Source organism: Trypanosoma cruzi, genomic scaffold (genome assembly GCF_000209065.1).
Source record: "Trypanosoma cruzi strain CL Brener 1047053517017 genomic scaffold, whole genome shotgun sequence".
In the NCBI taxonomy this organism is placed as follows: domain Eukaryota; phylum Euglenozoa; class Kinetoplastea; order Trypanosomatida; family Trypanosomatidae; genus Trypanosoma; species Trypanosoma cruzi.
In genome coordinates this window covers 1-13,265 of record NW_001849236.1, presented here as the reverse complement: position 1 = coordinate 13,265, position 13,265 = coordinate 1, and the positions used below count along the sequence as shown (strand labels likewise).

Genomic DNA, 13,265 nt, shown 5'->3' with positions numbered 1-13,265 from the left:
AACGCTGGCAGCGGACCCGTCGTGATGGACGGCACCGTTGTGCTTGGGGGCGCCGGCGGGAAGCTCGTTGTGGGGTGTCTGACGCTCAACGGGGAGGCGCTGCAGCCGATGGACTACAGATCCGCCGGCGTCATCGGGGAATTCCGCCCCGTGGCGTGTGGCGTGTGCGACGCCGACGTGAACTGCTTTGCAGCTGCGACGAGGGCGATGTCGGGGTCGTGCCGCTGCCGCTGTGCTGAGGGCGGGTACGGGCGCGACTGCCTGCCGGTGTACCTGCCGCACGTGGACGGGTGCAACCGCACGCCTGCCCCGCCGCTGCTGAGCCACACGGCAACGCTGACGGCGACGCGCAGCCTGACGCCAACGTGGACGCCGAGCCCAAGCGCGACGCAGTACTGGCCAACGCGGCATGGGCCGACGGAGACCCAGCGGGTGACGGAGACGGTGGAGCTGCCGCCCACGCGGACCCCGACGGCGTCGGTGAGTAGCACGCTGTGGTGGAGCGACGTGGCGTGCCCGACGCTTGCCGTGACGACGACGGCGGCTGGTGGGAGCCTGACGCAGAGCGACATCCGTGGCGGTGGGAGCGCCGTCCCGACACTGCTGATGGTGGCGCTGCCGCCGCCGTTTCGGTGGGCAAGCGACCCGCAGATCGGCACGCACCTGAGCTTTGTGCCTACATCGACGGCGCAGCCGAGCGGGTTTGGCGGTCCGTGGGGAGCGATGCTGCGCAACGCGACGTGGGTGCGCAACGCGAAGAATCCGTCCACCGTCCTGGAGCTGGCTGTGCCCGTGCACCGCGGTTACTTCATTGCTGCCGACGAGACGCTAGTCATTCGCTGCGACGCTGTGGCGGTGTTCAGCGGCTGCAAGGGTGTGCTGCTTGGGTCCTTCACGATCAGGTCGAACACGCTGCCCGCCGCTGCCAGCGTCCTCTCTGCGATCACCGGCGTTGTTGCGGGTGCGGCGGCTGTTGCCGTGGTGGTGACTGGCGGGCTGGGCTCCGTTCTGGAGTTGCAGGCACTCGGCGTGTTCGCGAGGATGCCATGCGCCTCGGCGCAGGAGCGTGCGAGCACCGTTGCGCTGCCGTACTTCCTGTCGGTGTTTGCTGCCCTTGACCCGCTGTGGATGGTGGTGGGCAACGCGCTGCTCGCCGCTGTGTTCGGGTGCGTGCACTGCGGTGTGACGGCCGCCTTCCAGCGGTGGCGCGGCGTGGACGCGGCGAGTGCGTGGGCGGCGATGCGCTTCCCGAGCCTGACGTACGTTGTGGCGCACGCGATGCACCTCGGCATTTTCTTCGGCTCGGTGTTCGCACTGGCGATGCCCGGCGCCCGCGTGCAGCACCGCGTGATTGGTGTCGCCGGCGTGCTGTACGGTGTGGCGTTCCCTGCTGGCGTGTGCTACTTCATTGCGCGTCACACAGGCGCGAGCTTCACGAAGTACTGGCAGTTTTTGAGGAAGCCGCTGCACGAGCGCCTGCTTTACCCCGTCGGGTATTGGCACCCCGTAGCGCAGCAGCGGATGTACGGCGGCATGCTGACGAACATGAGGGGCAGCCACGTGTACTGGTGCGTGTTCCAGCTGTCGGTGCTGTGCGTGGTGTGCCTGATTGCTGCTGTGCACCCGCCCGTGGGGGGCTGCCACGTCCAGTACTTCTGCATGGCGGCTGTGCTGCTTGCGGGCGCGGGCGTGGTTGCCTTCACGAACATGATGCGCTCGGCCTACCTGACGGTGATGCACGCGGTGAGCTTTGTGCTCTTTGCGGCGCTGTGTCTGGTCAGCGTGACAAACCACGTTGCTCCGAGCGACGGCGGTGCGAGGGCGTACGCGGCAATGTTGCTGCTGCTGACCACTGTGCTGCTTGCGGTCACTGTGTACAGCGTCGTTGTGTGGTACGCGGAGGACCGCCACTGGCAGGAGCTGCGCGAGCCGCGGCGTGGTGGGCTGGAGGCGCTGCTGCGCGATGACGGGGAGAGCGACGAGGATGTGCAGAAGCTCCACGAAATGACGTCATCGTCGTACGCTTCAGGCACCACTGGTGCATCGTCGTACCGACCACCCGCGCAGCTGCAGCCCATGGCTGGTAACACCCGTCCAGACGCGCTGAGCCTGTTTGACCGTGCATTGAGTGCGAGCGGCAAAAGTGATCACGCCCTCCTGTGACGTGCAACACGTAGAAATGACAGGCGTGCAGTGCTGCTTGTTGGGGGAGGGCGCAGGGCCACGGATTTGCTGCGCACCACAGCCATCCATCGTCAACAGCACCGACCGTGTTGTTGATTGTTGTTTCTATCGATTTGTTTCTATTTTGAGCGGGTGTTTTCAGGAGTTGCTCCCGTTCCACGATGATTGTGTGGAAGGGGATTGAATTGTCGCTCTTGTTACTGCTGGTGTTGTGCTGTATCGGAATGTAATTCCATGGAGTTGTGTGCGAGGAACTCAACGCCCATTTTGTGCAATGGAAGAAGGATCCAGCGAACCGCCTAGTGGAATTAATGAATTGTGGCTTTGCCCTATCGTGGGTTTCCTTACAGGAGCAAAGCGGCGACGGAGCAGCAGCAGGGCTCCGGGTTTCCAAGAACGTCTTTTAGCGGGATTATGTATTGGGGCACGACCGCCTTCCGTGATTAGGCTGCCCTGGCGTGGCGAGTGCACAGGGTGATTCATGTCTTTAGTGGTGAAATTGACGGACCAAGCCATCCCGGTCACGCTCCACACTTATCCTCGAGCGCACCGCCATGGCTGGATCCCTCAGGTGTGCGCGTGGAAGGTGGGAGCCTTGGATGACGCGGCATTGGGATTTGTTGCCCGTTACGGCCCGCACGTTTTGTGTGTGCAGGAGGTGTGACAGTCACTTTCGGCAATTTGCACATCCCTTCACGGCGCGGCCCTTGATTTACTTGGCACACCGCATTCCGCCGGCAAGGAATATTGTTGAGGATTGGCCACGCTGGTACGGGGATGCCTACACGAGGAATTCTTTCCTCTTCCCAATTTCCTTCTGGCCGTGCGAAATTCATGCACCACAGCAGATACAGAGTGGTGTGGTGTTAGCATGGAGTGTACGATATTCACCGAGACTTTTTCCACGGCAGCGTGCGACTATGCACCTTCTCGTTGAACCGTGGAAGCACGCGAACACATGTCGACGGTTCTGTATCACCTGGTGACTCACATTGTGGACGTACCCTTTTGTCTCGCCCGCAGCGCCGAGGAGCGCGTATACGGATGCAGCTTGTCCTTAGCCACTGCGGCGTGTCCAAGAACGAAGCTTGTGATGCGAAATTCAGACAAGGCGTCCGACCTCGCACAGCTCATTGACAAATGGAGCGCCGGCATCGTCGCACTGGCCGAACGTATTATTGGTGCCCGACAGCTCAAGCCAGGGGCTCACCGCTTCACCGTAACAGGCGACTGGGAACCCACGTGCACGGACTCCATTCTCACTCGTGGGGAAGAGGCTGCACTGGCCTGCCTCCGCAGCGGGGTTTCGCACAAATACGGATGGCTGCCACGGCCACTGCAACCCGCCATCCCGAGCACATTCTGTTGGTGCGGCCCGGATGCCTCACAACAGGCACGCAAAAGAGTTCACACGGAAACGCCTCCTCCTCCTGCTGGACCCCACCACGCCACGATCCGACGCCCGGCAGACTGCCCGGTTTGCGGCAAGCACCGCAGCTGCCGCACTAGTGTCGTGACGCACATGGTTAACGCCCAGGGCATTACGCGCTCTCCCAGCCGCTGCGGGAGTTCAGCTTTCCCGGTGAGCCGGAACCGCCAGAAATCCCACCGGAACCACCGCCCAGCACTTGAGCGAGGACGAGAGCGAGAGAAGGCACACCGATCGCACCTCCGCCGCAGACTGCACAGGCCAGGCCGAAGCCACTCTCATGCAGTTTCCGCATGGCGTCGTGCGAAAGGCAAGCCGGAATTGTATTTCATCTTCAGCACTTCCACAAGCAAGAGTTCCCCCGACAAATAGGAGGCGTTGCCAGGAATGTGACGGTCTGACGGCATCCACCCCTTTCGAATGAAGTTACTGTGAATTCAGGGCTCAAGCGAAAACGGGACCACCATCCCGCATACGAGCACACGAACACTCCAGCACAGAGCTACGATCGGCACCGAAGAAGGAAGCACTTCGTAAATGCCCTTGATGCGACAGGCAGGCGAGCAGTGCCGGGGGATTGACCACCCACACACGGCACAAACACCCGACAGAAAGAAAGTCGTGACACTAAAAATAGGGATTAAATAGCCACGCGCTGCAAGGCCCGAACCTCCGCATGAAGAGCATCAAACCCACACAGAAACCCCGCCTCTGCACAGGAGGAGAATACCACCGAGAAACAGTGCACCGTGTGCCTAAAATGGCACGCACACATGCGTTGATTAACGTCACGCTGTCGCCGACTTCACGACGGCAGAGAGGTCAGGCCGCCGAGAAGGCGCACGTTGCCCGGTGACGACAGACCAATGGGATCACCACCGGCTGAGCCTCGCCGTCCAGCATGCGTGTTTCAGTGCCACAGCAATGCCTGACTGACTCGCTACCGCAAGGCGCGCCACGGCATTGACCGGAAATTGTGAGAACCGGCCGACCGGAACTGTGCGGAGAGGCAAGTCTGTCTTTACTCCGCTGCCCGGCTCTGCAAGCACCCAGAAAAAAGCATGGAGCGGAAATTGGAGAAGTGGGGAAGTCGTGCTTCACGGAAATATTGGTGTGGTTCCACTTTGAAGTGGAAAGGCACTACCCGGCAGTACCTCCGTGCGGCGAGAAGGCACGAGGCCCCTCGCAGATGCGGCGGGCCGTATTTGCTCCTGGCAGGCTGCTCTCCTCTCCCTTTCCTCATTTATAGCGTCCATGTTTGGTTGGTTCTGTGATTTGTTGTTTTATTGATTCTTGGCAGCAACGGATTATCGAGCCACCGCGCTATCCCCGGGGCGGATGCGTAGCGGTGGTGTGTGCTTCACGGCCTCCGCTGCGGCTCCCACTTTGGGTGCCGGGCTCTCTTTTAAATCTCCGATCGTTGGGCGGAAGTGCTCTGCGATGGTGGCTGGCGTGTGAGCCTTCTTATTTATTTGAGCAGACACGAGGAATAGTAACAATATATATATATATATATATATATATATATATATATATCAAAAGCGCTGAATAGATATTGATACCGACAACTATATACCTATTTATATACATATGCAGCCAATAAAATGGCATTTCAATAAACCACGTAGCCAATCTGTCTCTCAATTTGGAGGGGAGAGAAGGGATACATCCATATCTATACACATGCGTCAATAAATAAGAATAAAGTAGCGTTTTTATATTCCTATCCATATCGATATATCTATGCATTGATCGATGCTTATTTTTGTATCTATATCTTTCCATATAATTTGTTTGAGGAGCTTGCGAAGAGAATGATCGCGAGAGGGCTGGCAAACTTAATTAATGTATATGTACCCTGATAAAACGAATACACTTCTTTACGACACCTCTTTGTCTTATGAATTTTGGGAAGGCCACGACTTTAGGGATTCGATAGCGGCAGCTAATTTTTTAATTTCTAATTTTAAATTTACAGACACAGCGAGGTTGTTTTATATGGAGGAATGGCATTGGTTCCTTACACGGCCCCCGAGTGGAGCGATATTGATGGCCGTCTCTCGGAATTGGTACGCCAACATGGCGCTATTCAGGTGCAGCTCACCTTCGTTGATGAAAAAGGGCTGTCGTACGCGACGCTGACTGTGGCCGCCTCCAAGAGAGGCTTACGCTTTATTTCGGGAAAAGTTGCCAGTCGGTGGGAGGATTCGAGCCTTACAGGACATATTGCGAATCTCCGGGCGCCTCAAGTAGCAAATGTCGAGACCCAAGTGCTCCTGCCCATCGTGTGGAGGTGGCCCGGGAGTTGGGGGTCCAGCGAGGGCTCATCATCGCTGAAAGGGAGCGCCTGAGCACTGACTACGCCCATGTCATCTCGGACTTGCAGAATCGAAACGCTTAGCTTAATTTTCAGGTGGAGTAGGCGCATAACAACCTATCGGTGCGCGAAGCTAACATTGCGGTCTCCGGCGGCCTTCTTGCAGAACGAGAATACGCGCTCGCCGGACGCGAACAGCAGTTGGAGGTGACCCGTGCCCAACTCCAGGAACGAGAGGCACGCGTTAGTGCAAGAGAGACGCGGCAAGCCGCGTGGGAGGCGGAGACGGCGGGCCGGGAAGAAGTCCCGACCTTTCGGAGAGGCTCGACAGATAGGCCTGCCACGCGTCAAAATACGGCCGAAGATGGCGTTACCAAAAAACCGCGGCGTCAAACGCATCGCTTAATGGTTGGGGATGCGTCGTTCCGCACGGCCTGGCGAAGCCCGGCGCGAGAGAGACGGCAGGCTATTCCCCAGACTTCTCAGGGCAATTTTGGATGACCACATTTCCGTTCCTTAATGCCTTTGCCTTCCTGCACCTCCCCCTTGGACGCTCATTCCGGTACAGAAGAAGAGGAACGAAAGTTCCGCGCACTCGGCGTCACCACTTGGGCTACACGTGTATGGAATGAGGGCATTTCCGGAGTCGTTGTCGACCTCCGGGCGCATACAAGTGCTGGCACCAGGAGGACGAGCAGGTTAAACTTGCCTTTGACAGTTTGGTTGCGTGGAAGGGCGCGCTGGAAACAGAGCGGGATCCCACTGATCAGTTTATGGATTTGGACGGGATCTTAATGCAGGAATTTCGGATGCAGCTCATGATGGCGTCCGATCCCGACATCCCGCTCTCCAAACTGCGCGCCCGTCTTTACACCGTCGTTCATGAGGCTGACACCTTTGCGAGGGCAGCCCAGCTTCTCGCGGAACGGCGAGGAGCGCAACGATCGTTGCGATGCCAGTTGTGTCACGTTTATGGACACGACGCATCTACAAGCAACGCCCGAGACGCACCCGGAGGAAGTTACTCGCAGCGCAGACGGCCGTTAAGAAAAGGCAAAGGGGCTGCCCGCCGCCTATGTAGGCGGACGACGGCAGCCCCACCCATTCCACCACCTCCCGCTATTCCGCACAGGCGTCGCACCGCACCGCCGACACTCCACCCGCTATTACAAATTGCCCGACGCAATCGTCGAGAAGGGAAATGGAGCTTATCCATCAACGACGCTCGACTGTGGTACGACGAAGCGCCGGCATCTCCGCTTTGGGCCAGTTATATGAGGAGAGCGAACGAGCTCGCTCGAGAGATGTGGGCGCCGTCAAAGCGGGAGCCGAGAATGTCCCTGGCGGGGCAATTTTCAATGTTTTTTGCTGCGCGCACGAACAGCCGATGAACTAGGAGAGCCGCGCGGCCTTTTGGCGGCAATCGATGTAGCGCCATCGACCCGACCGCAGCACGCCAGGACGCTGCGGTCCATGTTGGAAATGTATCGAACCCCGCTGGGCATGATGATTCTGGGGTTACAAAAGATTGCGGCGCGATCGGAGACGAAGCGGGCGCGCCCCGTGACAGAGGAAGAGATGAATAAAGTTATCCGCGGCCGAACCGATTGGAGGGAACGTGTTGTTTTTGATTTGTGTGGATAACGGCGAGTCGTTGGTCCGAGATTGCGGCCTTGACTGCCAACAATTTCACAATGGAGTCGGACGGGAACATAATTTTGGATTGGTCCGTGGCGCCGAAGACGGCGAGGGTGGATCCCCACCGTGCCTTGCGGTTCGTCAGGATACGAGGGCAGGATGCGTTCGACTTTATAAAGCTATGCAGGACAGTTCACGAAAACGAAAAGCTCACGAATATTACTAATGCCCAAGTCGAAGGAGCTCTGGCTCCTTGGAATGCCACGGCGTATTCCATAAAGCGCGGTGCGTTGAGACACGCTGCTCAAATCGAGGAGACGTACTATTTGGACCCACACGTGATCTCGCAGTTGGCGAAGCACGTCGACCCGTTCGACCTTCCCCAGGACACGGTTCGATATTTGGGGAGGTACACCACAATGCTGACCCAGGTGTCGTCACCGGCCGCACTGATGTGAAGGGAGGCACTGCGGAAGGGCAGGAACCCTGGTTGAGAGCAGAGGAGCGTTTTTTCCATGATTTTCATCCTCACTCCGCTACAATTACGAGACGCGCGACAAGGACGCGTCTGACCACTCCATAAGATGAACACGCTATCCCGTTAAAGCAAGTCAACGTGCCCGTATTGAATACCAAAGTGGATCATGAGTCGGTTGAACCCGGCTACCCTGGAGAGACTCATGCAAGTTTGGGGACTCGTCGGGCGGTCCCCTTTCCCTCCGTCTTCCTCAGGTAAGGCGTGCGAAGGCTCACGGAGAATTCCAACCGCTGACGCGCGATTATTACGAAAAGCCAGAATTATCGAGGACGCTTTGTCCACAATAACAGGCGGATGGATAATACCTTTCTCGGTTGTGGAGGAGAAAACACCGATTCACGACGACGATGGATCGCGTGGCCGCGTGACAAGAACAGAGACGACCCTTATGAGGCTCATGTTCCTCTTTTACACATTTCCCATTATTTGCCGCCTGTGATGGCTGAGACCGCCTCCTGCCTGGAATTAAAGGCATCCTTTTCTCATGTTTTTTTACCGCGGGAGACCCGGCATCTCTTTCGATGCCGCGTGGAGGACGGCACGCTGGTGGAGCTTACACGGCTCCCAATGGGATACAAGGCCGGCCAGAAATTCTCCAGATTATTACTATTGCTTCGGCAATTGCGGGGGTGACGACGGTGGTTCGCCCCCTCTGGGCTGCACCTCCATTGGTGCGTGTCGACGTTTGGATCGGTAATATACGCATTGCAGGGTCGAAAAGCGACGTGACATTGTGGGGAGCCCAAGTGCTTCGTAATGCGGACGGCTGTCACGCCACGATAGGGAGGATCGCGAATCGGGCGCTACGCAGTACACCTTTCTGGGGGTGCAGTTCGATCACACTCACCAGGCGGTATCCCTGAGTGACAAGTTTGTCCGGTCTGTACGCGCCATGCCGGCGCTCAATTCTTTAACCATCGCGGAAATGGAGGTTATGGCGTCACGCTTTTTGTACGCGGCTGCCGTTTTGGGCACGCGTTTATACGACTACTACTTTTTCATCAAGGCAGTGCGACGACGATTGTCCGCAGTTAACCGGGGGATTGTGCAGGAGACATCCCCGGCCAACCTTCCGCCGTCAGCGGTTGGTTTGGGCGAGAGATCACGACAGATCATCGAGAACAATCATAGGCGAATCATCAAGCCCACGGAGAAGGCATCGGCCGCCATCATCACGGACGCATCGCTCCATGGATGGGGAGCCGTTTTTATTCCAGACTCCGGCGACGTTAAAATTGCCGGAGGAAAAGTGGAAGAGGAAGCCTTTTCTCATCATGCAGGCCGAGACACGCGCGTTACGCTTAGCCTTATCGGCCTTTTCCGCCATCCTGCCATCCACCACTGACGTTTGGGTGGAAAACACTTCGCTGCAAGGAGCGGCGAAGAAAGGCAGCTCAAAAACACAGTTTATGACGTGGGAGCCGCAACGGATATATGAGTTTTTGGACTCTCGCGGAATACAGGCATCCTTTGCATACGTACGGTCTGCGGAAAACCCCGCAGAAGGTGTATCACGCGGTCGTGTGTTTACACTTCAGGACTTGGCGAAGGGGTGGAACTTGCGAAGGGGAGCGGCGGTGTCTTGTGGTTGGCGGACCCCAAAGTCTGCCAGTTCGCAAATAATAAGTAAACACTAAATATATGTATCCTATCCGAATAGAGTGAGCGGGCCACGATTGTGGCTAACGGATGGTGTATAAATGTATAAACATGCAGTCACCTGGTGTTAAGCATTGAGGGTGTGGTGAATCCACACTCTTATTCTGTTGATCCCTCACTTATTTCTATCTTGTTTGGTTTCTATTGTTGATAAACTGCAGGATCCGGCCAGCGGCCTAGAAGACTATTCTAAAGTTTTTTTTTTTTTTACACGAATGATATTTAAGCGAGTACGGCATGGGTTTAAAGAGCGCAAACATGTTCGGCATGACGGGGGGAGGGCGCAGCGTCCAAACTTGGCCGTGTTGCTGAAGGTGGGAGAGGGAAGTAAAAAGTAAGAAAAATAAAGATGATGGATGAGGGAGAAATAACAGGGGAGGGAAGCAGAAAACAAGCCAAAAATATTGTGAGCACAACGCTGTTTCTCACCGTGGGCGATCGACACCGCAATTGGCTACTAATTTACCCACTGAAGGTGACACCCGTTTCCGCTGAATATGCCGCGTGCATATCTGTCGGGCTTTTTGTTTATTCTTTTGTTTTGTTTGTCTCCCGCACATTTATTTCTCCGTGCCGCCTGACCCACTCGTTTATTATTCCCCTCTCTGTTTTTGTGCGTGTGCCGAGAGAAGGGCTGAGGGACATGAGGCACGCTCCCCTTCTGTGAGATGCCACCAAAAACAGGAGGAGAAAAGAAAAAAAAAAGTGAGGCGGGGAGGGGAACCATCGCCACGTGTCCTTTTCTCCGAGAAGGCTGCTCGCCACGCCACTGAGGCGCGCCGTGTGCTTCACGAGGCCCACTGGACTCGATTGGGGTGCCGTGAATGATGGTGCGTGAGAGTGTGGCGGATGCGTCTCCCAGGCGTCCCTAGAGGACCCTCTGGCCATTGGGACTGCGTGGAATGCGGGATTCCGCGGGGATATTTGGCCGTTTTGTTTTTCTTCCTCCATCCGCCCATCCCAAACCTCAACACGGCGGCTGAGCCAACGACTGCGACGGGATCCGTTGCGTATTTCCGAATCTCTCTTGCGTTGCAGCGGCAGGCCTGGTGTGTCCTGCTTGGCAGACACGGTGGACTGAAGTGGGCTGCCTTATCGGGAAAGCGATGGTCACGGCGGAGCGTTTTGCGTACTTCGCAATTTGGCGTGTTTGTGGCGATCCATTCGGATGATGTGACGGCGCCTCTTTTTCTTACAAGGAGAGAAGCGATGCTCCACGGTGATGCACACGTTGCGTGTGGAGGTTTCTCTTGCTGTTGGTTTGTGAACGTTTATTTTTTGCTTTTGCCAGAACACCACAGAGGGCGGTGTCTGTGGACAGCAGAGCATTGCGAGGAGGGGCATGACACGATTTTTGGCGCGACGAGGCGTGTTTTCTGAATTTACGGTGCTTATTTTCAGGATTGAGAGACTATTCTTTGTTGAAATGTATTGTGGGAGACCATCCGCGTGTTTGTTTTTCTTAATTAATCCCTTGACATTTGGTTTCTGCCGTGAAACAGATGTTGACTGCCGTTTTATGGCGGTGAGATGCATTTTTATTTATTTTATTGGCGAGTGTGTGAATTGTGTTGCGTTCTGCCACACGGCTTGTTGCTGACGGCAAGTTGCTGCAGTGAGACGTTGTGAGCGCCTCCGACACGAGGTGCGATTGAGCAGTCACCTCCTCCGCTCGCCGGTACACGCTTTTGAGGCGGCGTGATGGTAATGAATCGGCCTCTCAGAAGGGTAACAAGAGGACTTTTGTTCTTCCTGCTGCGGTTCACGAGTGGACTCCCAATCTGTGGGCGGGGTTGCTCTGCGTGCCGTATTTCTTTGAATTTCGATGAGTTTTGCATATGGCCATCCACACGCACATGCACACAATCTCCCTGTTTGCCCTCTTGTGGGCGGGAGGTTGGGATGCAAGGTGAAAATGTGGCCCGTGCCAGCATGTGACAAGGTCTTTCTTGGGAGGGATTGCGACTGTGATGTACGTCCTGGCAGGCAGGAATGGGATGAGAGGGGAGCGGAGGGGCGAGTAACAACGATCCTGTGCGGGGCAATGCGCAGTGACTAGGGCGAAGTGGTATTTATGTTGACTTTAAAAAAAAAATTATCTTTTTTGTTTGTCACAATGGAAAGAAACTTTGGGTGATGACTTGTGGATAATTTGCACATAATTGAGCGCGGCAACACCATTCGCGGAAAAAGTGAATGGCGTCTGCGTGAGGCTTGTTTTGTGAGCGCGAGATGGTCGGGGAGGTGTTCAACGCCCCGAGAGACCAGGAGCAAAGAGGCCTGCACTGCTGCAAGCAGAGGGCTGCACGCTCCTGTTGGTGGCGTTGCTGTGGAGCCCTGAAGGGCCTGCAGGGAAGTTGTTTCCACCGCCTCATTATTTTGCTGATTGGTGCTTGTCGCGGTCGTTTTGAGGCGGGGCGTGGGATGCACCGAGGGAGCGAGTGTCGTGTGACTGTGCTTTGAATTGACGCCGCCCACGTTTGCACACATAATTCCGTTTGTGTCCACGTCCTTGCCGCAGCGATGCACCGGGAGCGTGTGGCTGATCACTGTATCACTTGCAGACTGTTTTGGCAGGACTTTGAATGGCGTCGCCGAATGATGAAATTCCGCGTGCATGTCTCTTTCTCTCTCTCTGTGTGTGTTGGCTTTCTCTGTGTTGCTGCCTTTTTTTTTTTTCTGCGATGGTTCTCAGTGTTGCTCCTTCCGGATTGTCTTATGACTCGCTCTCTGCGTGGGTGCTCTGCTCTGCTCCTCACTGACCTTTCTGGTGTATTGCCGCTGTTGCTGCTGTACTCTCCAATTCTTGTAAACAGACACGTTAGGAAAGAAAGCAAACAGGCGCTAAACGCTACTGTGAAATTTGAAGGCACTGAAAGGACCAACAGCACACACACACACCGCCCACACACATATTGATGTGCTCTCACGTGTTGCTGCTGTGAAGGCACCCTGCACACACAACCGTCGCCGCGTGACCGGATCCAGCGGAAGGAGGAGGGAAGGAAGAGAGAGTGAGCCGCAGAGGCCCAACATGTCCCGGCATGTGTTTACTTCCGCGGTGCTGGTCCTCCTCGTCGTGATGATGTGCTGTGGCAGTGGTGCTGCACACGCTGTGGAGGGTAATGTAGGAAATACAGTTGTTGCGTTGATGGGGATTGAATAGGAACAGCTTGACAACTGGGACGATGTTTCTAACGCTGGCGGTAGATATGACTTGCTTCTTGGTCTCAGTCTCGTTGAGGTGCAGGGTCATGTACTTGCTATTGCTGAGGCCCATTGCAAGGATAGAGGCGACTGCAGCGACGTCAGCTTCACTGGGATTGCGTCAAAGTACCTTGATCTATGCTGTGTTGCTGGTCCAACGGAGATCTGGACGGCAGGTGCGACTATCCTTTGCACAGATATTATAAAGGAGGGTTCTGAGGGCGTCAGCACCCGAAACGGCATAACGCGACCAACGACACTTGTAACTGAGGACAGTGTCTAACGTTTTTGGG

At 56.1% G+C, this 13,265-nt stretch overlaps 3 protein-coding genes and 1 pseudogene across 3 annotated transcripts, besides 8 other annotated features; 3 read left to right on the top strand and 1 right to left on the bottom strand.

Moving 5' to 3' along the window:
• Nucleotides 1-2,163, top strand: Tc00.1047053508681.40 (dispersed gene family protein 1 (DGF-1), putative; the record flags this gene model as incomplete). Its single annotated transcript, XM_802386.1, has 1 exon — nt 1-2,163. A coding segment is annotated over one exon (2,163 nt), but the record flags the coding sequence as incomplete, so codon positions are not given.
• Nucleotides 1-4,771: a sequence feature (areas not merged during assembly with more than two copies in the genome that could not be assigned to a particular haplotype).
• On the top strand, nt 3,143-3,985 carry Tc00.1047053508681.31 (uncharacterized protein; the record flags this gene model as incomplete). The annotated part of the gene is made up of 1 exon (XM_802387.1): nt 3,143-3,985. The coding sequence occupies one exon, from the start codon at nt 3,143-3,145 to the stop codon at nt 3,983-3,985; it is 843 nt and encodes a 280-aa protein (XP_807480.1).
• Nucleotides 4,772-6,036: a sequence feature (heterozygous, Esmeraldo-like haplotype).
• Nucleotides 5,112-5,149: a microsatellite.
• Nucleotides 5,411-5,580: a mobile genetic element.
• Nucleotides 5,411-9,982: a mobile genetic element.
• Nucleotides 5,560-5,588: a sequence feature (AT_rich).
• Nucleotides 6,037-13,265: a sequence feature (areas not merged during assembly with more than two copies in the genome that could not be assigned to a particular haplotype).
• Nucleotides 9,678-9,954: a mobile genetic element.
• Tc00.1047053508681.20 (uncharacterized protein) lies at nt 11,821-12,384 on the bottom strand (the record flags this gene model as incomplete). Its single annotated transcript, XM_802385.1, has 1 exon — nt 11,821-12,384. The coding sequence occupies one exon, from the start codon at nt 12,382-12,384 to the stop codon at nt 11,821-11,823; it is 564 nt and encodes a 187-aa protein (XP_807478.1).
• On the top strand, nt 12,484-13,265 carry Tc00.1047053508681.11 (annotated as a pseudogene; the record flags this gene model as incomplete).